Source organism: Dendrobates tinctorius, unplaced genomic scaffold (genome assembly GCF_039654945.1).
Source record: "Dendrobates tinctorius isolate UK_male_01 unplaced genomic scaffold, ASM3965494v1 ptg000016l, whole genome shotgun sequence".
In the NCBI taxonomy this organism is placed as follows: domain Eukaryota; kingdom Metazoa; phylum Chordata; class Amphibia; order Anura; family Dendrobatidae; genus Dendrobates; species Dendrobates tinctorius.
In genome coordinates, this window is record NW_027361684.1 from 9,754,880 (window position 1) to 9,780,662 (window position 25,783).

The window sequence follows — 25,783 nt, forward strand, 5'->3', positions numbered from 1 at the left end:
CAATATCGGGCTGCATGGCCTAAATGTGCTACCGTGGCCTGTAGTGTTTCCAGACATGTCTACCATCGAACAAATCTGAGATGTCATTGGCTCGCGGTTCTAAAGGGAGCTGCCAGCAGCGGATCTTGATGATGTGTGTACAAGTGCATTCAGCGTGGCAGAATATTCCTCAGACACTCAATAATAATATTGATCTCAGCCAAGATGCATTTTTTCATCCTTTGCATATCATTAACATGTCTACTGATCTTTGATATTCATAATTCCATGACTGTTCCTTTTTGATGTTACAATTTCAGTGTTCAGGAGTGTTTCAGGGCTTAAGTGTTCAATTTTTTTTAGTACATTTTAAGGGTACAGTGAAAGTTATACGAAAACTGTCTAATTCAAATACAGTATATTCTTCATAGTTACCATAATTTTGAGGGATGTAAATTGCTTTGGTTAGAAATCAACCTATGAAAATTTCAAACACTGTCCCACAAAACTAAGCATCAATGTACTGCCTGTTTATATCCAACATTGACTTAAGTTTACATATAAGTTAGTTATAAATTTCTATGTCGTACCTTCCACATTTCTGAATTTTTAGGCTGTGTCCCCACAATGAATTTTCAATGAGTTTTTCATGCTGCATATTTTTGCTGCGTTTTTGACCCAGCGTCTTACAATTCCAGCAGAGTGAATGGGATTTGTAGAAATGTCCTGCCCTCTGTGCTTTATTTTTTTTACTCGGCGAAAACTGACCTGCGGTGCGTGTTCCAAATCCGTAACAATTCAGTTTTTCCTGGGTGTATACAGGGTTTTATGTGAAGATTTTCCTATACACTCGCATTAGAAGTGGAACATTTATAGTTTAAAAAAAAGTACAAGTGTGTTTAGTGCATTTCCTCGGTGGAAGCGCATCGGAAATGCATGTAATCTACCAATGAATGCATCAATAAAGTTTTGTCAAAGCCAAACACCAGGAAGAATAAAAAAAAAGGTAGCAGTGTTTAAAACACAACATGCCAAAAAGAGCCAAACGCACACAAAAATGCAATGAAAAATGCAAGTAACCTACTTTACCTAATAAGTACAGATAAGGCCTCTTTCACACTTCCGTTTTTACAATCAGTCACAATCCGCCAGGTTTTGAAAAAAAACGGATCCTCAATTTTCTTTTGAGGATCCGTTTTTTTCCCCATTGACTTGCATTAATGGCGGATTGTGACGGATTGCTGTCCGTTGCATCCGTTTTTTGTGAGGATCCGCCAAAAGTTGCTGTCCGTCACCATCCTCAAAGATTTCAAAACGGAGCTTGCAACGTTTTTTTCTGTGGCGGATCCTCCAGACACTGATTTAACCCGAAATTCTTTCTGGCTCGCGCTTCTCTGACTTTTTGGCGGATTTCAACTGATGCTAAAAAACTGAAGTGTGAAAGAGGCCTTATCTGCAACATCAAAAACTCACCAACGCTCATCGTGGGAATGTAGCGTTAAAGGAGATCTTTCACCAGATTTTAAAATACAAACTTCATACATTAAATAGATATATTAGTTCTGATTGGAATGGTTTACTTTGAACTATATTTTTTTGACAGTTTTCCTGTTTAAAATTCAAATAATCATTTTGAGTCCAGCTGGTTTGAAGTATAGGGGATACAGAAACGCCTATCACACTTACTGAAGATGATTACACAGCTCCTGCCATCAGTAATAATGAAAATGAGGACTATATTATTATAATCTATTAGTTCATATAGAGGGCTGCATCACCCGTTTACAGCTGGGCTGTAGCATCTATAAAGACATTTTTACAGCTGGTCGAAAATTGGTTCCGTATTTTCTATGATGACTTTTTAAAAGGTTGTACAGCTACTTTTATATAGATGACCTATCTTTGGGATCTATATCAGATCGTTGGAGTTTGGCACCACAACCAATCAGCTGTTCTTAATGCAGGCAGTGCTGGATGTTAGAGTTGTGCTGTTCATCGTTGCAACTGCTATCAAGTGTGTAGCAGTCACTGCTTGGTACTATATGTGCACCTCTATTCAAATGAATAGGAGTGGATCTGCAGTACCAGGCAGTGGCTGCTACACAGATGATCGAGCTGTGCTGTTAATCTTTGCAACCAGAGCTGTGGAGTCTGTAAGCCAAACCTCCGACTCTACAACTCCAATTCCACAGCCCTGTTTGCAACTAACATCCAGCAGCTGCCAGCATTGAGAGCATCTGATTGAAGGGAATGCCAGGTGTCAAACTAACATTCAGCCACTGCTAGCGCAGAGAACAGCTGATCTTTTGGGAAACTGGGTTTTGGACCCGCTCTGACCTGATATTGATAGCTTGGAAAGATGAGTCCATTGATGCATACTTATCAATACAGTTTAATTAATTGACAGTGCAAACATACCGTAATTCTAACGCATTTCAAGACTGGCTATCATAGTAGTTCATGGTGTTTAATCAATCTGTTGTTTCAATACTGTCTAGTTTTCTAGTTTACACTTTGAGCCGGAAGTTTGCACCAATATTTTTTGTGCTTTTTTTTTTTGTTGTTGAGTGAATAGTGTTGCATGATGGGCTTCCTTATGCCAAAAAAGATACAGAAAGTATCTAAAATACATAGTAAATATGGTGCAAGTCATGAAAAACCGTTTTGTTTTTAACACAAATTGCATGATAATTTTAGTGCATTTAACTTTATGAACATGCTTCATTGTCTTAGACCAAGGAGACAGTATGATAAAGGTGGGGGGTTTTGGGGGACATTTTTTGAAAGAGTATGAGCTTTCCATATCCTTGTGCATTAGATAGTTTGGGGTGGTGGACTGGACACTATCCAACTGCTGATCCTGGAGCCACTTTTTAACAGTTGAAACCAATTCATGGTCGCTTTTCACTAAGAGGTGATTTATTCACTTTACATACTGCGTAATAATACTGCTATTTGGGAACAAGGGACAACAAATGGAATATTTGGCCTTTGGATCTCATCAAGGGCCACATCTTAAGCCTTTATAGAATGGTGCGTTAACCACCACTGGCATATAGATAATATCACCAGAAACTACCTATGTGTATGTTTATTCCATACTTTACTTGATTCCTTATTTTATTTGCTTTGCTTTTATACATAAATAATTTTTTGTAATGCTTTTCTAGATGTCAGTTGGCGAAACTCTGCAAAAAGAAGCCCTAAAGAAACGCGTGATGAAGCAGGTATCGTATGTTCTGCATCCTTGGCCACAGTTTAGAGAGAAATAGAAATGAACAAGTACACTGGCGAAAATGTATAGGCAGTTAGATATAATACGGGTAGGTTATGTGGGACAATGTTTATAAAACTATACTTATATCAGAAATGTTCGCTTTATATACCATCTTGTACAGTAAAAGAAGTACATACTGTCACTGCAAAACCGTCAGCTTTTTGATCCAGGTTATATAAATTCTCTCTAAGGCTCAGCCCAAGGCGTCCTCTCAAGTACATTGCAATAGCAGAACTGACTTGTGGATACACTGTAGTACTCATGGCGCTCATTCCAAATCAGAATGACATTGACAAGATGTTGTTTGATAGGTTCGCACTGTGATTATTGACTGCAGATGCCCAGCCCACTCCAAAACTATCTATTTAATACACGCTCTATAACCACTAAACTACTTATCTTTTGCTAAGAATTCCTTGCCAAGTAAAACTCTAATGTACAACTCAAAATATCCTTTTAAAACAATACTCTTTTTATTGTTTCCCTCTAAAATTCTACCCTTTAAAGGTTATGAACACATTTTGAGAGGTGTTTTTGTCTAATTATCACTTTCGAAAGTATGTCTGTTGGGCTTCCGATCTTCTGCTCCATTTTGTAAAAGGGCTAAAAGTTTCCCGTTCTGCCTATCAGCAACGGGATTTTTTGTCGATGTAACCGGACAACCACTTTAATAAAAAAAAAGAAAATTCTTCTCTCCAATGTATTTTCTAATATTACACTGAAAAAAAGAGAAATGTACATAGCTGATCTTCTTGGACATATAAACAGAATTCTATTTCCCTCCTTCCACCTCTCAAACCTATTTGTGGCTGCAAGTGAATGGACTGCAGAAGGAGCCTCCCCTAATGTCCTTTAACTCATCAAGGAGCAGTAAGGCAGCTGTAACGTACAAACAAAAAGGGTTCTTATACAGTAAGGAGGTTCTGTCAGTGGTCGCCTGGCAGCTCTAAAATGGCTATCATGGATAGGCTAGAGCCTACTAGAGCAAGCTATTCCGTTTCCAAGAGCCCTGGGGTTGCCCTGGCCTTCACGCTTGAACTATTATACTGGGATTTGGACTTACACAAGGGTCTCTGGGCGAGGGCCACATTGTCAGTTGGGTAGCTAGGTCAAAACCAAGAGGGCAGCAAAGGTACAAAATTGTCAGGCAGGAGAAACATCAGTAAAACAAGCTGAGGTTAGAACAGGAAAACCATACTAAACTGGAGCACAAACCTATATCTGGCAGCTTCCAGCACTAAGCTGGAAGCGTAAATAGGGTGGGGAGCTTTCCAATTGGCTGAAGCAAGGAGCTGATAACTATAGCTGAATAGCACACACACCAGTACTGTCAGACTGGACAGCGCTGCAGGTCCGAGCCATCCTATCCTTAGTGGCTGGACAGAGCATGCGCCGTCCAGAGCTTCTGGTTCCCACATCTCTTCTAACACCAGTGCATCCCGCAGTGTGAATACGGTGGCTCCTGTTGGCAGAAGCAGATGTCGCAGGAGCAGGCTTTGGTGGAGATGTGACAGTTCGTTCACATTAAGGCTATGTGCCCACGTAGCGATTCTCAAGCAGATTATTCCTGAGCAAAAGCGCACACCCTGCTCACGGGAAACCGCATGAGGTTTTTGACGCGCTTTTTTAAGCGTTTAGCATGCATTTTCCTATGCGTTTTTGCCCATACAATTGATGGTATGCGGAATCGCGGGCGATTTCTCAAAATTAATGAACATGCTGTGTTTTTTACCGCTAAGCGATTCCGCAGTGGTAAAAAACGCACCATTGGCACAACATGTGCGTTTTCTATTAGGGATGCATGGAATGCTTTTTTTAAGCGTTTCCGCTGCAGAATCGATTGTTTAAAATCGCTGCGGAAACGCTTAAAAAACACTACGTGGGCACACAGCCTAACACTCCTTTCTCTTTAACTCACTATAGATATAAGGCACGAAACAAAAGATGGCACTAGTGACGTATGTCGTCTGTGTGTGCTCGCTGCCTTTCGAAGGGTGGGTCACATGCTACATTGATGCATAACAAGATCCTGAAGGCTTTCTGGTGGCCGTTTGTGTCAATACCTGACCCGTGCTACTTGGCTCTTCAGAAAGGCACCTTGTACACACAACCTTGCACGTTCACTCATGTGACATCATAGGTGACACCTTTCATCCCGAGTCTGCTGAAATGAGATAAAGTAACAGTATGATTTCTAATGAACGTATATATATGCTGTAAATTGGAATTTTTCCCTTTTACATGATGTAGTGTTGCTTCAGAAAAACTAGTGTTGCAATCTTGCACCTTATGTAAATTGAGGCTTTCCATACATTTTATGAAGAATTCTGGTTAATCTCACTATTATGTAGTAGCACACAGGTGGGTTGTTGAACTTGACCTTTCTGGTGAAGATCTAATGAGGTTTATCTGAATCATTCTGAGATCATTGTAATAAAATATGATGAATTGCAGAAATGTTCATGTTTATATCTCTCTTCCAAGACCAAGCTTGAAATGCAGAAAGCCCTGGAGGAGGATGCATCCGTGTATGAATATGACAGTGTGTATGATGACCTGCAGAAGAAGAAGGAGGATAATGCAGCTAAGATGCTATCTGGAAAGGATAGAAAGGTATCTGTGCAAAATGCATGAACTGAGTGCTAAATGTTACAATTAATTTGTAATCATTAATACTATAGATTAGATAAAGGTCAATACAACCTCGGGGGAAAAGAAGCAATGAAAATAAAAATCTAAATTATTTGATGGGCACACAATGTTTAATGAATTGGTGAATATTCAAAGATACTTATTCTTTTGGTATTTTTTTTAACCGCCTTTAGATTAAAAAGTCGCACAATATTTTTGATAAGACAATGTTGCATATTAGTCTTCAGCTGAGCAAAAAAGGTCATACAGTCATATGTTAACGTTTGGGCACCCCTATTAATGTTAACCTTTTTTCTTTATAACAATTTTGTTTTTTGCAACAGCTATTTCAGTTTCATATATCTAATAATTGATGGACTCAGTTATATTTCTGGATTCAAATGATGTTTATTGTACTAACAGAAAATGTGCAATCTGCATTTAAACAAAATTTGACCGGTGCAAAAGTATGGGCACCCTTATAATTTTCTTGATTTGAACTCTCCTAACTACTTTTTACTAACTTCCTAAAGCACTAAATTGGTTTTGTATCCTCATTGAGCTTTGAACTTCATAGCCAGGTGTATCAAATCATGAGAAAAGGTATTTAAGGTGGCCACTTGCAAGTAGTTCTCCTATTTGATTCTCCTATGAAGAGTGGTATCATGGGCTCCTCAAAACAACTCTCAAATGATCTGAAAACCAAGATTATTCAACATAGCTTTTCAGGGGAAGGATACAAAAAGTTGTCTCAGAGATTTAACCTGTCAGTTTCCACTGTGAGGAACATAGTAAGGAAATGGAAGAACACAGGTACAGTTCTTGTTAAGCCCAGAAGTGGTAGGCCAAGAAAAATATCAGAAAGGCAGAGAAGAAGAATGGTGAGAACAGTCAAGGACAATCCACAGACCACCTCCAAAGACCTGCAGCATCATCTTGCTGCAGATGGTGTCACTGTGCATCAGTCAACAATACAGCGCACTTTGCACAAGGAGAAGCTGTATGGGAGAGTGATGCGAAAGAAGCCGTTTCTGCAAGCACGCCACAAAAGGAGTCGCCTGAGGTATGCAAAAGCACATTTGGACAAGCCAGTTACATTTTGGAAGAAAGTCCTGTGGACTGATGAAACAAAGATTGAGTTGTTTGGTCATACAAAAAGGCGTTATGCATGGAGGCTAAAAAACAAAGCATTCCAAGAAAAACACTTGCTACCCACAGTAAAATTTGATGGAGGTTCCATCATGCTTTGGGGCTGTGTGGCCAATGCCAGCACTGGGAATCTTGTTAAAGTTGAGGGTCGCATGGATTCAACTCAATATCAGCAGATTCTTGACAATAATGTGCAAGAATCAGTGACGAAGTTGAAGTTACGCAGGGGATGGATATTTCAGCAAGACAATGATCCAAAACACCGCTCCAAATCTACTCAGGCATTCATGCAGAGGAACAATTACAATGTTCTGGAATGGCCATCCCAGTCCCCAGACCTGAATATCATTGAACATCTGTGGGATGATTTGAAGCGGGCTGTCCATGCTCGGCGACCATCAAACGTAACTGAACTGGAATTGTTTTGTAAACAGGAATGGTCACAAATACCTTCATCCAGGAACTCCTTAATAGCTACAGGAAGCGACTAGAGGCTGATATTTTTGCAAAAGGAGGATCTACGAAATATTAATGTCATTTTTATGTTGAGGTGCCCATACTTTTGCACTGGTGAAATTTTGTTTAAATGCAGATTGCACATTTTCTGTTAGTACAATAAACCTCATTTGAATCCAGAAATATAACGGAGTCCATCAGTTATTAGATATATGAAACTGAAATAGCTGTTGCAAAAACCAAAATTGTTATAAAGAAAAAAGGTTAACATTAATAGGGGTGCCCAAACTTTAACATATGACTGTATATATTTTGTACCCTACCGGGGTACTGCAGTACGTTATGCAAACATTTTCTACATATCAAGAGTGACAAATTATGAATTGGGCTGAATCATCTGTTTGTTGGGCTCTCCATGAATGTGTCGGGATTGTCACACAGCACATGCAGCTGCGGTGCCGAACAGCCGGAGCGATCCAGGAAGCCAGGTACCCTCTGCAGCTTATTCGGTAAGCGCTATAGTTTGCCGAATAAGCCCTGACCTGATCAAATTCGCTCATCTCTAGTTATTAGTTATACAGATCTATTGACTGTAGTGGTCGCTGCCAGGTACTGCAGATCTGATCTAGTTCATTCAAACAATGAGAACAGGTAGAAATCCTGGGTGTATTGGACCCCTTTCAATTTTATATTGATGACATTTTCTTCAGGATAGGTCAGCAGTATAAAAGTAGTGGAACAACTTTTTAACTGCTTTGTGCAACAATGAAAAATTAAATGTTTCACTTATAGATGCCATGCTTATTTCACTGTTAGAAAATCTGCAGGGAAACTAAAGACTTTGACATTGTAATTAGGGTGCATACTTTTTAATTTTACTCAGCCTAAGTATATCCAGAACATCCTGAAAGCAGTGGAGCACAGAAAGAAGGAACTGGAAAAAAGAATGGAGAAAAAGATCCAGAAAGAACGTGAAATGGAAGGGGAAGAATTTCAGGACAAGGAAGCTTTTGTCACAACCGCGTATAAGAAAAAGCTTCAGGAGAAAGCTGAAGAAGAAGAGCGGGAGAGGAGAGAAGCTGCGATAGAAGGTGACAATGTAATTTTATTAGATGGAATAGACGGTAGTCATGACTGTAGCCTAATATGTAGCAGGGTTAGAAATGATAGCTATCTATATCACTGGAGAGATTGTCAATAGTTTCAATCCTACTAAGCCTTCTATATGGGCATGTAGGTAATAGAAAATTGAACAAAAAGACCCCTTGATATCTTCAATCCGCAGTCTTATTCCAGAGAAATCCACTTTTTTCATAATCTGTAAATCGGCTATTAAGATCTATGGGCTGGACATAGATCTCCCTGAGAATCTGCCTCCAGACATCATTTTAGATGAAAGGGGGAGTTACCAGTGTGAGACATGTAAGGACAGACCGTCTGCTCCCCTGCTCTATATGTCTCACACTAGTAATTTCCTTCGATTTACAATGATCTCTTGAGGCAGATTCTCAGGGAGAGCTATGTCCAACTCATAGATCTTAACAGCTCCTTTACATATTAAAAAAATATGGATTTCTTTTGGATAAGACGTCGGATCACAGATATCAAGGTATCATCTTTATTCAACTTTCTATGACCTGCATACAGACAGATTCCCTTTAACAAACCAAGCTTCATAGTATACTGCTCAAAGAAATAAAGGGAACACAAACAGCCTGTTGCAAATGGAATAGTGTTCCCTTTATTTTTTTTGAGCAGTATACATGTCCACTTAAGAGAAGCCAATTGTAGAGTGGAGGGGATTATGCGGCTCGATGCCCTGATCTGTTATTTGCAGGGAGAGACCCTTAATGATTGCCATGGTTCTCAAAAATTTCCAGGAAAATAAAATATAAACATTTATCATCCTGACATCCATTGGAGCTATGGGCACTGTTGCAGTCCTAATATATAGCTCGTGAGGTTTTACATATATTATACTAAGGAGAACAATATGTACCCAATTTCTGTAGCAGATGAGGTACTACTGTGATGTAGATGAATTTCCAGCTTTAGGACATCTACAATTGTATCCAAGAAAATGCACATTAAATTGACTTTTAAACATCTCCAATTTTAGCATCTCTGGATGTAACTAAGCAGAAAGACTTGAGTGGCTTTTACCGACATCTGCTGAACCAGACTGTGGGCGAAGAGAAAGCTCCTGAATGCAGCTTGAGAAGTGCTGAGTAAGTAAAGTTTGTCTCCGGTGACATTTAATTTTTTTAGCATTACCTCTTTGTGCAATCAGAAAACGTAGGTGCCTTCATTTAAATGCATTTCTGAAATCCTACATTGATATTTAGAGTTCAGTTATTCATTGGAGAACTACAAGGTGCACGATTACTTTATTGGAGTTAGCCATTCCTTTAGAGGGGTTGTTCAGGACCTAGATGTCAGACGAGTTCGGCTACAATAAAACATTCTGGAAACGCACAACTCTGTACGCTGTGTATTAACTTCTTGGAAACAGCAACTCGGATCCCAATGAAGACTCTCAATCCTGGACAACCCCTTTAATTTAACTTGGCGCAAACCTCTGCTTTTTGACCCATTATAGCAGTTGGCCAATAAAGAAAGAAGTTCACTAACAAAACTTAGAACCTTTACCATTGATTTTTTTTTTTCTGATCATGTATCCAGAAAATTGCAGTTAGGATTTTCCTCCCTGCCAGAAATGCGGATCATCAGTTTTCTATGGATATCCGTTTTTCTATGGGTAAATTACTTACATATTTGACCAATTTATATAATCCTATAATTACCACCATATCATATATAATAAAGTACAAAAAATCCTTTTACAAGTAATATAACGGCTTTATTGATTAAACAATTTTTAAACACAACTACAAAAGACAACAGACCAGTAAAAAAAAGAAACCCATAAAATCCAAATTAAAGGAAAATAAGCAGTGTGGACAGATGCATAAAGAGCATGAAAATACACAAACCACACAGTGTATCAAATTGATGAGTGCATAGGATTACAGTTCTCACAATTTACAGGAACAACAAATCTAAATGGCAGCTATATTCAGTATTGGCATAACCAGTCCCTGAGTATATACAGCACCAATGCTACAAGTAAATAATCATATCAGTGAGATATACACTGCTCCAAATATAAAGGGAACAATTAAACAACACAATGTAACTCCAAGTCAATCACACATCTGTGAAATCAACCTGTCCAGTTATGAAGCAACACTGATTGGGAATCAATTTCTCCTACTTTTGTGCAAATGGAACAGACAACAAATATAAATGACAGGCATTTAGCATGACCCCCCCTGTAAAGGATTGGTTCTGCAGGGGGTGACTACAGACCATTTCTCAGTTCTCAACCTTTTTGGCTGTTGTTTTGGTCACTTTTGCATTTTGCATTTGCTCTCACCCCTAGAGGTACTTTACAGTAGCATGAAGCGGTGTCTACAACCCACAGAAGTTGCTCAGGTAGTGCAGCTCATCCAGGATGGCACATCAATGAGAGCTGTAGCAAGAAGGGTAGCTGTGTCGGTCAGCACAGTGTCCAGAGCATGGAGTAGATACCAGGAGACAGGCCAGTACACCAGGAGACGTAGAGGGGGCGGTAGGAGGGCAAGAATCCAGCAGCAGGACCGTTATCTCCTCCTTTGTGCAAGGAGAAACAGGAGGAGCACTTCCAGAGCCCTGAAAAATGACCTCCAGCAGGCTCCTAACATCCATGTGTCTTCTCAAACTGTCAGAAACAGACTCTATGAGAGTGGTTTGAGGGCCCGACATCCACAAGTAGGGTGTGCTTACAGCCCAACATAGCGCAGGGCTTTTGGCATTTGCAAGATAACACCTAGATTGGCAGATTTGACATTGGCACCCTGTGCGCTTCACGGACGAGAGCAGTTTCACACTGAGCATGTGACAGATGTGAGTCTAGAATCGTCCTGGAGAATGTTATTCTGCCCATAACATCCTCCAGCATGACTGGTTTGGCAGTGGGTCAGTAATGGTGTGGGGAGGCATTTTTTGGAGGGCTGCACAGCCCTTCATGTACTAGCAAGAGATACCCTAACTGCCATTTGGTACCAGGATGAGATCCTCAGACTCATTGTGAGACCATATGCAGGTACAGTGGGCCTTTTGTGCCTTCTGGTGCATGACAATGCTAGATTTCATGTGGCAGAAGTGTGTCAGCAGTTCATGCATTTATGAAGGCATTGATGCTATGGACTGGCCTGCCCGTTCCCCAGATTTGAATCCAATAGAGCACATTTGGGACATCATGTCTTGCACCATCCACCGACGTCACGTTACACCACAGACTGTCCAGGAGTTGATTGATGCTTTCATCCAGGTCTGGGATGAGATCCCTGAGGAGAACATCCACTGCCTCATCAGGAGCATTCCCAGACGTTGTTGAAAGGCCATAGAGGCTTGTGGAGGCCACACTCACTACTGAGAATGATTTCCTTGTCTTGAGGCATTTCCACTGAAGTTTGGACTGCCTGTAATTTGATTTTCCACTTTGATTTTGAGTATCATTCCAAATCCAGACCTCCATGGGATATTAATTTTGATTTACATTGATCATTTTTGTTTTATTGTTCTCAACGCATTCCACTATGTAATGAATAAAATTTGCAACTGGAATATTTCATTCAGTGATATCTAGGATGGGTTGTCTTAGTGTTCCCTTTATTTTTTGAACAGTGTATTAACTGAAATAGTCAAAAGACCCCCTGCATATTGGTGCCCATATAGATAAAGTATCTCATCAACTAGCAGCTATACCCACCATGTGCCATCATTCATAAAGGACCACATTGCCCAGTACCCCGATGCGCGTTTCCTATGCAGCTTTGTCAGAGGTGTTTTTTTTAATGGTCTGTTGTGTTTTAAAGATTGTTTATCAGTAAAGTTGTTATATTATTTGTAAAATTATGTTTTTGTACTTTATTATATACGATTTGATGGTAATTATACAATTATTTAATATTTGTTGGTACTCCCAAAATATAATTGAATTTGGTTATTGCTAATATGGGTCTAAACTTCCAGTGTTTGCTAAGATTTGACTGCAAACTTATCCAATATGTTACTGGCTAAGTTAATCTTGATAAAATCTGGTTCACACAAATGACTATATAGCAAACTGGAATTGATCTGTCTGTAAACACTTCAAGAAATACTAGAAATATCTGTGTAAACGTTATATTTTGTTTCTCAATATAGGGTTAAGCAGGAGAAGCCCAAAGGATATTCTGATGAACCTAACAATGGGTGCCAGGTAGAAAACATTGATGCAGATAGTGATTTGGAATCGGTGTCCAGTGAGAGTGAAAAAGAGACTACAAGCAAACCAGGTAAAACTGACAAAAGAGAAAGGAAAGCCCATTATAGACGTAGAAACACAAGCTCATCAAGTGAGGAGGATGATTGCCAGAGGTACAAGGAAAAAAGTACAAAAACAAGTGACAAAAACAGAATGGAGAGTGGCAAATCTCAGCGCCGTGAATATGAAAGAGAAAGTATTCAAGATTTTGAGGAAAGAACAAGGCACAAGGAGCACAGCAGTAAAGACTGGGAGAGGAGGAGAGGAGAGCAAGATTACGAAGAGCGAGAACATGGCCGCAGTAAAAGGGATGGCAAAAGAGAAAAAGAACATGTCAGGAGAGAGGATGATGAATATTATATTGAAAAAGATAGTAAGAAACTCAAAGAGAGAAAAGATGAGAGAAAGAGGAGAGACAGGGTTGATAAAGATCGGGATCTCCCTGACAGAGAGCATCGCAAAAAGCAGGACAGGCACAGGTCAGACCGAAATCGCGCGGACAGGGAGAATACAGATAACCGAGAGCAGGCAGATAGAGATCACTCCGACAGAGAAAGTAGAGGCAGAGCTGGGCGAGAGAGAGCAGATCAAGGAAAAACAGAAAGGGAGCTGGAGGAAAGTTTAGATAAAGCCAAGATTCATAGGGATGTGGAGAGAAAAGGGGAGATAGTGTCATCGTATGACGTTAATCAACCTGATGAACAGGAAAAAGATTCTGACTCAAAGCGCAAGGTGGAGGAAACCTCAAAAGATGGAAACTCCTCAACAAGCAAATTTGTAAAACGCAGTAATGAAGAAACCGTTATTTCAGCCAGAGACCGATATCTTGCCAGGCAAATTGCTCGTTCTGCAGGAAAAACATATGTAGAAAAAGAGGAGGACTAAAGACATTGTTCACTTTGACTCTGCAGGTACCATGGCAAAATAGGTTTCTTTTTTTATTTTTTCATCGTGATATTCCTTTGAGAAGAAATTTTGACGTTTGTATTCATGATTTATTTATCTTTTCTTGGCTGTGGGGGAGACTTTTGTGTTGCTTAGGACAAAGATTAAATCAATTTTTGAAATAAACATTTCTTTTAAATGTGCTGTCGGAATGTTGACATGATTTCTCTTCTATACGGCTTTTGTAATGTGTTGGTGGATTTTTGACACATTTGAGTTCTGGACATCTCCATCAAAGAGCCACTGAAATCTTTCTATGGAAAACTAATCATGTATTTTCTTTTTTTGATTTCCCTATATTCATAAAAATATTATATGTAAAAACTCAACATATAGGCCATGCTTTAATTAAAAAAAGGGGATTTTTGGTACCGTAAAAACGCTTTCTCTAGCCTTAAATGGGGGACATAGGAAACCATGGGTGAAGTCTGGTGCCACCAGGAAACTGATGCTAATAACAACACCTGAAAGAAAAAATGAGTCTGTGCCTCCTCAGCAGGCTATGGGAAGCCTACTGGCACCAACCTTCTCAGTAAAGAAGCAGTAGAATAAGCAGAAGCAAAAACTACCACCCTGGGAAGAACAACGTAATCACGTGCCCCACAGGGCAAGCAAGAGTTAGTACTTTGTCCTCCAACGAACACCTCTTTTCTTAGGCAGCTCATTGAGAGACATAGTAAACCATGGGAATGTCCCAAAGCAGTCCTTTTGGTGGGAAATTAATAATGTTGCAAAAGAGAGAATAGCAATCCCTCCGGCTACCACCTGAGCAACGGCTGTCTGCTGCAACATTCTGCTAAGACTTTCATCTAGAAAAAACAAAAACAGGTAGAGATGCTTACCTGTCTAAATAGACCTCAATACAAATGCACTAACAGGGTGTAAAATGGCAACTGCACAGGTGCAATAATACCAAATGAGACAGCCAGCCTTCAATCAGGGATTGGCGGTGTGGCACACCAGTGCAAAAAGATCATCTGTATGTGGCAGTGCATTGTATTGAGGCCTATTTAAACCGGTAAGCATCTCTGCCTGTTTTTTCTTGAATATTGGAGGATTTTTACCTCTTTTTGTGGTTTTCATGTTAGAGTAAGACTTTCATCTACCATTGTAAAGGTAAGATCTCTGTAAAGCTTTGAAAAGATGTGTACTGAAGACCAAGTTACTGGCCTTACAGAGCCGAAGAACAGATACAAATAGCATATGGTCCAGGAGGGTCCCACCACCAGTGGAGTGAGCTATGACCCTGATTTGGGATGCTCTGACTGTAGCCCAATATGCTTCAGAATGGCAGACAAATCCAGCTTTCAAAAGGTGGTCCTTTAGGTAACCAGACCTCTGCGAGGGCCTTCAGGCATGAGAAACCAAGGATTAAAACATTTGAACGGGGCAGTGACAAGACAAGTGAAGCCACCCAGCTTTGACCCTGCTCAGCTTGTGAAGATACCACTCAGAGAAATAGCGGGCAGAAGGAAGGGCAATTTCCTCATTAAGGTGAAAGGAAGCGACCACCTTAGGGAGAGAGGATTGTGCTAAATACAAGACCACCTTTTGTAGGTGAAGGACAATCAAGCAAGAACGTCAATCGACAGCCATCCATTCAGATTCTCAGCCAATGGAAGTGATCACTATCAGGAAAAAAAACCTTTAGGAAAGCAGGACCTAATAGATGACACTGATCTGCTCAAAGTAGAGGACTGAAGACCATCCAAAACCAGATTGATGTTCCACAGACCTTTTGGCGCTCACATGGCAGCACAGGGTGCACCACATCCTGGAGGAAAGTCTTGATCTGAGAAATGGAAGCCAGCTTCATGCTGTAAAATGATAGCCAAAGCAGAGTCCTGGCCCTTGAGAGTACAGTGCGCCAATCTGGACTCAAGACCCGATTACAATAAGAGAAAAAAACTGGAAAGGAGAAAAACAGAAGTAACGTTGTTCAATCTTCACCAACGAAACAAGGCCTACCAAGTGTGACGGCAGGTCATCAAAGTGGAAAGCTTTCATGTCCTGATCATAATCTGACTCAGTCGTAAAGGCTGAAACCCATAGAGCTGCTGTCTGAACAACTCTTGCCGTAAACTGAGTAACTGGAAGTAGGAGCTGAGGGAAAGGATTGAGTGTCCTGGAAACACACTGTAGAACTGGCAAACAGTTTAAGTTCTGAGGTCATAAAAGGGCATGAGAAAATGTCACTCCGATCTGGTAAAAACAAAATTCTCCTGAAATGTAGAAATGCCCAAACCACAGCCCTGACTGTCATGTACCATAGGAAACTCTAATGGAGGAAGTAGGTGTCCTAGGTGACCACCAGGGATGCAAACTCACTAAACGTTATGGAGGTATGGCAAAAGCGATGAAACAGAATCATGTAGAGGATCTACTTTAACTCTTTACCCTCTTGGTGCCAAATAGAGGATGGGAAACACTGGTACTATTCTCTGACCCAGACGTTCAGGACTCTAGGGAGAAAAGGCTAGGATAAGGTGGAGATCACCCTAGAGACTGATATGGCCTGAATGAAAGATCTGTTCCCACCGCCTCAAGGGGAGGCTATGTCAGTAAATCAATGCATCGATCAGTTGTGCCCTCAGAGGAAGACGTTGTGGTTGCAAGGGATCTGGAGCTTCACCGAAAGAGGACGCCTACTAGATAGGTCATATGGATTAGAGGTTATGAGCAGGAAAAAGCATAGGTAGAAACAGGTCTGGATTCCAGATCTGTGTCTGCCTCCTGCTTGACACTAAGCTAAACTGAGTAGCTTGGTGCCCATAAGCCAGGTGTAGCCTGCCGAAGAGGAGCTAAGTAATTTATTTAAGGTGGTGGTTTTCGTGTCAGCCTCGTGGTGGCAGCAGACTTCACCCATAGTTTTCCGTGTCCCCCAATGAGGTGCCCACAAAAACAGCATGACCTAAAAAGATTGCATGTTTTTCTTACACAGAAGCGGACTACGTTTATAAATCTAATTAATATTTATCTAATATCTAACAACTGTTTGGGTTTTCACCTCCAAAAGGGAACAACGGATTGTTTAAGGTTTTATAAGTGCATGTTTCAAGAAAAGTTATCCATAAATGATCATCTCTTGATTGACCTAAATTGGTTGTCCAATACTTTAGGCTGGGTTAACACGTAGAGGAACTCTCGCGGAAATTACCGTGAGAGTTCCGGAATTTCATTCTGGGGGAAAATCGCATTTTATATTCCCGCGGAAAAACTAGCATTTTGCAAGCATAATTAGCTTATGCTACAGATCGCTTGGAGAACTGATTGACAGGTTGGTCACACTTCGCGATCCCGCGAGAACGGACGTCATCGCGGGCATTTTCACAAAGGCTTACTGGGAACGGGAGCGTGGAGAGAGGCGGGAAGGCTGCGCGGGACGTCGGAAGGTGAGAATAACAATATTTTTTATTTTAAATTCTATTTTTTACTGGGATATGGTGCCCGGAGGACAGTCGCCTCTCCGCCAGACCGTGGGTACCATCCGCAATTGTTCTGCTTACTTTTCGCATGGTGTGCACAGCCACATGCGGAAAGTAAGCAGAACAATGCATTCCTATGGGTGCGGGATCGCCGCAATTCCGCCAAATTAATGAGCATGCTGCGTTTTTTTTACCGCAGCATTAGCACAGCATTGCGGAATCCCATAGGAAAGCATGGGATGCTTATTTTAAAACCGCAGCGGAAACGCGAAAAAAACACCACGTGTGAACTCAGCCTTAATATAAATGTCCTTAGGATAAGTCATCGATAGCTGATCAGTAGGAGTGCGACACTCGGCACTCCCACAAATCAACTATTCCCGATTGCCAGCTGCTTGTGATCAGCTGCAGAGCAGAAGAGCTCCATGAACCGTATAGTGACTGTGGCCGAGTATTGCACATCCACCCTTACCTGTATGAATGGTGGTGGATCTGTAGTACCTGCTGCGGCCAATATATAGTTAACGGAGCTGTGCTATTCCACAAATGATTACATCTGACTGCCGCCAATGGGAAGAGATGACTGGCATGGGTGCCGGGTGTAGCACCCTCGCTGATCTGATACTGATGACCCATAGACCCATGTTAACGTTCTAGACAACCCCTTTAAAATCTGTGGGAACCCCTGGATGTAAGTATACTGCCTCAGTGTGCGTTCTATGGGTAAAATTTGCCTGTCATTATTTTGGTATTGCGGGCTTTGGATGTCACTTCTTGGAGGAGAGGTGGCATGAGCCAGATGTCGCTGACTGGAGGCCTCTGGATGTGGCTCACAACTCTCTCTAAGAGCTGAATGTGGCTCTCAAGGTAAGAAAGGTTGGGGACCACTGCTCTGGGCAATAAAAAAAATCATATATGTGACTCAGGAGTGACATAAATTCTCACTTTTAATCATTTCTAATTTTGGGTTATCAAATGTTCCCTGTCAAGCAGAAAGTCTGTATATAAATTGAGCTAATATTTTTTTTTCGGGCACATGTATCATTTATCTAACTGTACATATTTATTGACTGCGTTCCTTAATTTTCAATTATATACACATTCATGAACATGGCTTTGACATATGGATTTTCAAAAGGCGTTATCTATTTAAAGAGGTTGGCAACTACTTTACATGTTCTTTCCATGTAAACTAACTGTCATTGATAAGTATTTCACTAGATTCAGTGACTTGCGAAAGTAATCACCCCTTTAGCATTTTTTTTTTTCCTACCTCACAACCTGGAATTTTACTGTTTTTTTGACGGTTTGCATCAGTTCATGTAAAGAGTATGCCTACAACTGTGAACATTTAGGACAAAATAACTAAAACCTTCAGTCTGCATAACTAATCACCCCCATAAAGTCAGTACTTTGTAGAGCCTCCTTTTGCGACAGGTACAGCTGCATGTCTCTTTGGATAAGACTATGAGCTTTTACCATCTTACCACTTGGATTTTTGCCCATTCCTCAAGGCAAAACTGCTCCAGCTCCGTCAAAACTGCTTCTCTTGCTCCATCTTCTTCAAGTTAGATGGTTTCCTCTGGTGAACAGCAATCTTCAAGTCTGACCTCGATTGGCTTAAGGTCTGGGCTTTGACTAGGCCACTCCCAAACATTTACACGTTTCCCCTTATCACTCAAGTGTTGCTTTAGCAGTATGCTTGTGTTCGTTGTCTTGGAAGGTGAACCTCCGTCCCAGTCTCAAATCACTGACAGACTGAAACAGGTTTTGCTCAAGAAAATCCCTGTATTTTCCACCATCCATCTTCCCCTTGACTCAAACAATTTTCCCTGTCCCTGCTGTCAAAAAAACATGCCCACAGCATGATGCTGCCCCCACCATGTTTCACTGTGAGGATGGTTTTCTTGTGATGAGCTGTGTTGGTTTGGTGTCAGACATAGCATTTACCTTGGTCGCCAAAAAGTTCAATTTTGGTCTCGTCTGACCACAGCACCTTCCTCCATACATTTGGGAAGTTGCCCACACATCTTTTGGTAAACTCAAAAATTTTTCTCCTTCGCCTCATTGGGGGACACAGGTACTGTGGGTGTATGCTACCGCCATCTGGAGGCTGACACTAGGCAAACAACATAAGGTCAGCTCCTCCCCCGCCGTATACACCCTTGCCCTGAATGCGGGCGGAAACCAGTTTTTTGCTTAGTGTCTATGGAGGCACACGTCTAGTCTTTTTCTCCAGACTTTTTTCCATGAAGATTAGACAGGGGCAACGGATCCTATTGAAAGGGTCCAATTTCCCCAAACCATCAACGGGCGAGCATGTGCGAGTATCCCTCCACGTATCCTATCCCGCGACATGGGACATGATGCCGGACCTAGCCCTGACCACCCCTAGGTATGGAAACCATGTGGCTGTACAGAGGCACAAGACGGTCCGAGCGGCCCCCACTGCTCCACCAATGCTAGACGGAGGTGCTGCAAGGCGGCGGACGGTCCTTCTCCTCGGCCTCGGAAGCTGGATGGATTGAGGGTGCCTGCACCGTCTGGGATCCCCCCACCACCCCCGCCTCCCCGATGGTTTGCATACCTGTTGGCGATGAAGGTACAGGGCGTGGGTGGGCTTGGGTCCAGCCAGGCTGTGCGTGGGGCTCCTGGGCAGCAGGGGAGATGCGGCGCTGCAGGCAAGAATAGGCTCTCCTTCCCCGTTCCTCTCCTCCTGTGATGCTGGGCAGGATTAGCACAGGAGCATCGCCACCACCGCCGCAGAGCGCAGTTGCGGTGCCGTCGCCCCGCGGGCTGGTGTTAAAAATCTAGCCCGCGGCTTCGGCCGGAGCTAGGCCAGGGCGGAAGTTCCGCCCCGGCTACGCAGCGTCACTTCCGGGGCCCGCCCCCTGGAACCTGGGCGGGCGCCGGATAAATTGCCCCGGCTTCAGACCGGGGTAGGCCGCGATCGGTAAAGTGGTCGGCCTTCCCTTCGGAGAACCACAGAGACGCAGAAGCGTTGGCGTGAGGGGGACGCAGGAGCAGCGAGTGCACCAAGTCTGCGGAAGCTCACTAGGACGCAAGGGGGGCCCCCCCCGCTCTATAAAAAAAAAAAAAGCAAAGCGCCTGGCAGAGGCAATATGGCCGGGAAAGGAAAGATGCACTCTTTCCTCTACACTGCATGAAGGCTGCGTTTCCGCGTGCGCAGAGCAACAAATTGTGCGAGGCCTGTGATTCCGAGCATGCCCAGGAGCCCCCCCCCCCCGGCAGCTGAGTCCAGGGAACAAAATCCTCCGGAATGGGCCCTATCATCCCGATCTATGGCATCGATTACAAGGGCGATTGAGTCTCTTCGCGCCCCGAATGGAGGCAAGGATAGTGCCTCACTTATCTGGGAGGGGTCCTCTCATGCCAGGCAGGTGCGAAGGAAGCGGACCCACACGAGGTCTCCCGGTCTATCCGGTCCTTCGAAATCTGGCAGTCCAGCATCTCGCTCTCCCTCACCAATGGTCCGGGAGTAGGCAGAGTTCGGATGGTGACTCAGACGGGCCACTGGACCTTGATACCCCAGGGAGTCGAGAGACAGTGGACAGCCTCATTGAAGCTGTCAATCAGACCTTGGGGTTAGAAGATGAGGTTACTTTGGCTTCCAGCCATAAAGTAGCCTTTAAACGGGCCAGGCGACCCCACAGAGTGTTTGGTACTCACCCGGAATTTGAGGATATAGTGCAGCGGCACAGAGAACGCGCAGATAGGCGTTTTTCGGGCCAAAAGACAATAGAGGCAAGATATCCATATGCCCCGGAACTCCGTAAAGGATGGACGGAATCACCAGTGGTGGATCCGCCAGTGTCACGCCTGGCCTCGAAGTCTCTGTCAGTACCGAGTGGCTCATCCATTAAGGACCCCACTGATAGCCTGGCTCGATCAGATTTTGAGGCATCAGGGTCAGCGCTTGCTCCCTCGTTTGCGGCAACGTGGGTAGCCAAGGCCGTGATGTCATGGTCAGAATCATTGAATAGGGCCTTGCAGGATAGAGACCTGCCTGTGGAGGTGTCCGAGGTCGCAAGTCAGATTGCGATGGCTGGAGACTACTTGATCAATGCTTCCTTAGATGCGGCCAATTGTGCGGCATCTGCAGCCGCTAACGCGGTAGCCATTAGGAGAGCCCTTTGGTTAAGAACTTGGTGAGCTGATTCTGTCTCCAAGAAGTCTTTGAGTTCCTTGCCCTATCAGGGAGGCCGCCTGTTCGGGGAGAAGTTGGATCAGCTCATCTCTGACGCGACAGGGGGAAAAAGCAGCTTCCTCCCGCAGCAGAAAGTTAAGCAGCCTTTTCGCCAGGTCCCGGCACAGTTTCGGGCCTTTCGCAATACTGTGTGGACGACGGCCACCAGTTGGGCCGGCCCAAATCGCTCCAACCAGGATAGGGAGCGACAGGTCTCATATAGACCCAATCCATTGGGGAGAATGCGCGCGCGCCAGCCCAGGTCGAGAGGAACAAGGCCGCAGAAGTCCTTAGCCAAATAACTCGCAGCACGTTGTAGGCGACATCAGCAGGGTAGGCGGCCGCCTGCTTTTCTTTCGCCATGTCTGGGTCGACGTAGCACACGACTCATGGGTGGCGGAACTGGTGTCTTCGGGGTACAAGATAGTTTATTAGGTACCCCCCCCCCAAGACGGTTTTTTCTGTCCCGACTTCCCAGGGTGAAGTCCCAGGTGAAGGTGTTGCTGGGGGCCATCGATTCACTCCAGTACAACGGGGTCATAGTTCCCGTACCAGAGCATGAGAGAGCTCAGGGTTTTTATTCCAATCTGTTCGCAGTCCCCAAAAAGGACGAGACGGTCAGGCCTGTTTTGGACCTGGAGCTCCTGAACAAATTCATCAGGGTCAAACATTTTCAGGATGGAATCTCTCCGTTCAGTTATTTCGGCCATGGTGCAGGGAGAGTACTTAGCCTCTGTCGACATCCAGGACGCCTACCTGCACGTCCCCATTTTTCCACCGCATCAAAGGTTCCTTCGATTCGTCATCAATGGCTGTCACTTCAAGTTTGCAGCGCTGCCCTTCGGGCTAGCCACCGCCCCCAGAGTGTTCACGAAGGTAATGGCAGTCGTGATGGCCATCTTACACTCGGGGCATAGTCTTGCCCTACTTAGACGACCTCTTGGTGAAGGGCCCCTCATTTCGGGCATGCCAGGAGAATGTCGGCATTACGCTGGATACGCTCTCCCGCTTAGGGTGGTTGGTCAACAGGAAAAAGTCATCTCTTGTGCCAGCCCAGAGGATCTCCTTTCTAGGAATGATCTTCGATACCTCCCGAGGGTCGGTGATTCTCCCGCAAGACAAAGCCCTAGCGCTTCAGCAAGGAGTCCAGAAGCTCCGGCAGCCTGTCCCTCACACCATTCGTTTTGGAATGAGGATACTGGGGAAGATGGTGGCAGCAATGGAAGCAATTCCGTTTGCCTAGTTTCATCTTCGCCCACTACAGCACGCCCTCTTGGCAGCTTGGGACAGGAACCCGTTTACGCTCGGGCAGCAGTGCCGGCTGTCCCTTCAAGTCAGGCAGTCACTGGAGTGGTGGATGATCAGATCCTCCCTTCTTCAAGGGAAACCTTTTCCCCCAGAGCACTGGCTAGTGGTCACGACCGATGCCAGCCTCCTGGGCTGGGGAGCAGTTTTTCGCCATCACACGGCTCAGGGCCAATGGTCCCAACAGGAGGCACGCCTCCCGATCAACCAGTTGGAAATACGAGCGTTCTGGCGGGCGCTGCAGCATTTTTCAGCACCTTCTAGAAGGACGACCCATTCAGATTCAGTCAGACAACGCCACGGCGGTGGCTTATGTAAATCATCAAGGGGCACGCGCAGCAGGGCAACCATGCACGAGATAGGATTCGTCCTTCAGTGGGCCGAGAAGAACCAGTCGGTATTGTCGGCAGTCCACATCCCAGGAGTAGAAAATTGAGCAGCAGACTTCCTCAGCCGGCAGGAGGTCGTGGCTGGGGAATGGGCCCTGCACCCCGAGGTCTTCCAGCAGATTTGCCAACGATGGGGAACTCTGGACGTGGATCTGATGGCGTCCAGAATGAATGCCAAGGTACCCGTATACGTCGCAAGTGTTCGAGGTGGATGCGTTGGTTCTACCATGGAACCAGTTTCGCCTTCCATACTTGTTTCCCCCGTTGCCATTACTTCCGAGGGTCATCAGGAAGATCAAAACAGAAGGGGTTCCAGCGATTCTGCTAGCACCAGACTGGCCCCGGCGGGCGTGGTACGCAGATCTGGTGCAGCTGCTCACCGACGTCCCATGGCGACTGCCAGAGCGTCCAGATCTACTGTCCCAGGGCTCGATCTTCCACCCGAACTCAGGGGCCCTGTGTTTGACGGCATGGCCGTTGAATCTTGGATTCAGACCCAGGCTGGGTTCGAGCGTGGAGTGGTCGCTACAATGGTTAGCGCCAGGAAGTCTACCTCGGCAAGAATCTACCATCATACCTGGAAAATTTTCTTCGCTTGGTGCCGAGAGCGGGGGTTTTCGCCAGTAACATTCTCTATTCCCAACATCTTGGCCTTTCTCCAATCAGGCCTAGACACGGGACTGGCCCAGAGCTCCCTTAGGAGACAGATTTCGGCATTGTCCGTTCTTTTCCAGCGGAAGATTGCTACTAATATGCAGGTGAAGACTTTCATCCAGGGAGTTTCTCATTTAGTACCTCCCTATAAGGCGCCAGTGGACACCTGGGACCTTAACCTGGTCCTGAGTGTCCTGCAAGAAGCTCCTTTTGAGCCGCTACAGGATATATCTTTATCATTCCTCTCTTGGAGGTGGTGTTTTTGGTGGCCATTACCTCCGTGAGGCGAGTGTCGGAGTTGGCGGCTGTCTTGCCGAGCACCTTTTCTCGCTTTCCAAAAGGATAAGGTGGTGCTTAGACCGGCTCCCCCCTTTCTTCCGAAGGTGGTGTCCTCTTTCCACATCAATGAGGATATTGTCTTGCCCTCGTTCTGTCCAGCACCGGTGTATCGCTTGGAGAAAGCTCTTCACACTTTAGACTTGGTGAGAGCACTCAGTAGATACATGATGCGGACGGCACCTTTTCGCCTGACGGATACACTGTTGGTGCTCCCTGAGGGGCGCAGGAGGGGACTCGCGGCCTCAAAAGCGACCATAGCCAGATGGATCCGTTTAACTATTCAGGAGGCCTATCGCATCAGAGGTGCGCCAGTTCCATCAGGGATGAAAGCACACTACTTGGGCAATGGGCGCCTCTTGGGCGCTTCGGTGGAACAGGTATGCAGGGCAGCGACCTGGTCCAGCCTGCACACGTTTACTAAACATTATAGTATCCATACTCAGGCTTCGGCGGATGCGAGCCTGGGTAGGTTTCTCCAAGCAACGGTGGCGCACCTTTAAACAGGAGGTGCATGTAGCTTGGATCGGTGAGTCAATCTCCCACCCAGGGACTGCTTTGGGACGTCTCACAGTACCTGTGTCCCCCAATGAAGCGAAGGAGAAACATGGATTTTTGTGATTACTCACCGTAAAATCCTTTTCTCCGAGACGCTCATGGGGGGGCACAGCACCCACCCTGTTAGCCAAGTTGGTTCTTGTTTATTTAATTAATGTATGTTCTTTTGTGAATGTCAGGGTGGTCCTTTGCCAGACATATTGTTTTTCTGCATTAAGGCTGATTGTTATTGTTCTCCTACTGCTTTTGCACTAAACTGGTTTCCGCCCGCATTCAGGGCGAGGGTGTATACGGCGGGGGAGGAGCTAACCTTGTGTTGTTTGCCTAGTGTCAGCCTCCAGATGGCGGTAGCATACACCCACAGTACCTGTGTCCCCCAATGAGCGTCTCGGAGAAAAGGATTTTACGGTGAGTACTCACAAAAATCCATGTTTTACAATTTTTCTGTGTAAATAAAGGCATTTTTCAGCCCACTCTTCCATAAAGGCCACCTCTATGTAGTATACGTTAGGGAGATACTCAAGTCTCTGCTTGGGAACTCTGCAGCTCCTTCAGGGTTACATTTTGGTCTCTTGCTGCCTCTCTGATTAATTTCCTCCTTGCCCAGACTGAGTTTTGGTAGGCGACCTTCTCTTAGTAGGTTTGTTGTGGTACCATCTTCTTTCTATTTGATGATAAGGGATTTAATGGTGCGCCTGGGGATCATCAGAAATTGTGGTATTTTTTTTTTATTTATTTTTTTTTATAACCCATCCCTGATCTGTGCTTCTCAACAACTTTGTCTCTGACTTGTTTGGAGATCTCTATCATAGTTTATCCCCATTAATAAATCAGAATTGAGTAGAAATTGTAGCTTTCATATAGTGTTAATGGTGGTCAAAGGAAAATCCACCAGTACACAACACAGCTTATGAAAATACAAATATTAGAAACAGATAGCGAGAATACATAACCATCAGTGTCTTAACATGGTATGCGTAAATATAGGAAAGGGATGCTAGGACATTGTACGATGTACATGTACGATGCTAGGACACTGGTATCTAGTATTCCTCTATATTTAATAACCGACGTTTAGTAGTAAGAAATGTTAAGTTTTTATGTACGGTATCTTAGTGATTT

The 25,783-nt window shown here is 44.1% G+C and overlaps 1 protein-coding gene across 2 annotated transcripts in view; it reads left to right on the top strand.

Annotated features, from left to right (window-relative positions):
- NSRP1 (nuclear speckle splicing regulatory protein 1) overlaps positions 1-13,931 on the top strand; it is a 62,802-nt gene extending 48,871 nt beyond the window's left edge. For both annotated transcript variants that reach the window (XM_073565428.1, XM_073565429.1), the window contains exons 3-7: positions 3,150-3,206; positions 5,741-5,869; positions 8,376-8,583; positions 9,612-9,720; positions 12,743-13,931. In XM_073565428.1, coding sequence (XP_073421529.1) covers positions 3,150-3,206; positions 5,741-5,869; positions 8,376-8,583; positions 9,612-9,720; positions 12,743-13,727 — 1,488 coding nt within the window. In that variant the 3' untranslated portion in view covers positions 13,728-13,931. The remainder of the gene's footprint in view (positions 1-3,149; positions 3,207-5,740; positions 5,870-8,375; positions 8,584-9,611; positions 9,721-12,742) is intronic.
- The last annotated feature ends 11,852 nt before the right edge of the window (positions 13,932-25,783 follow it).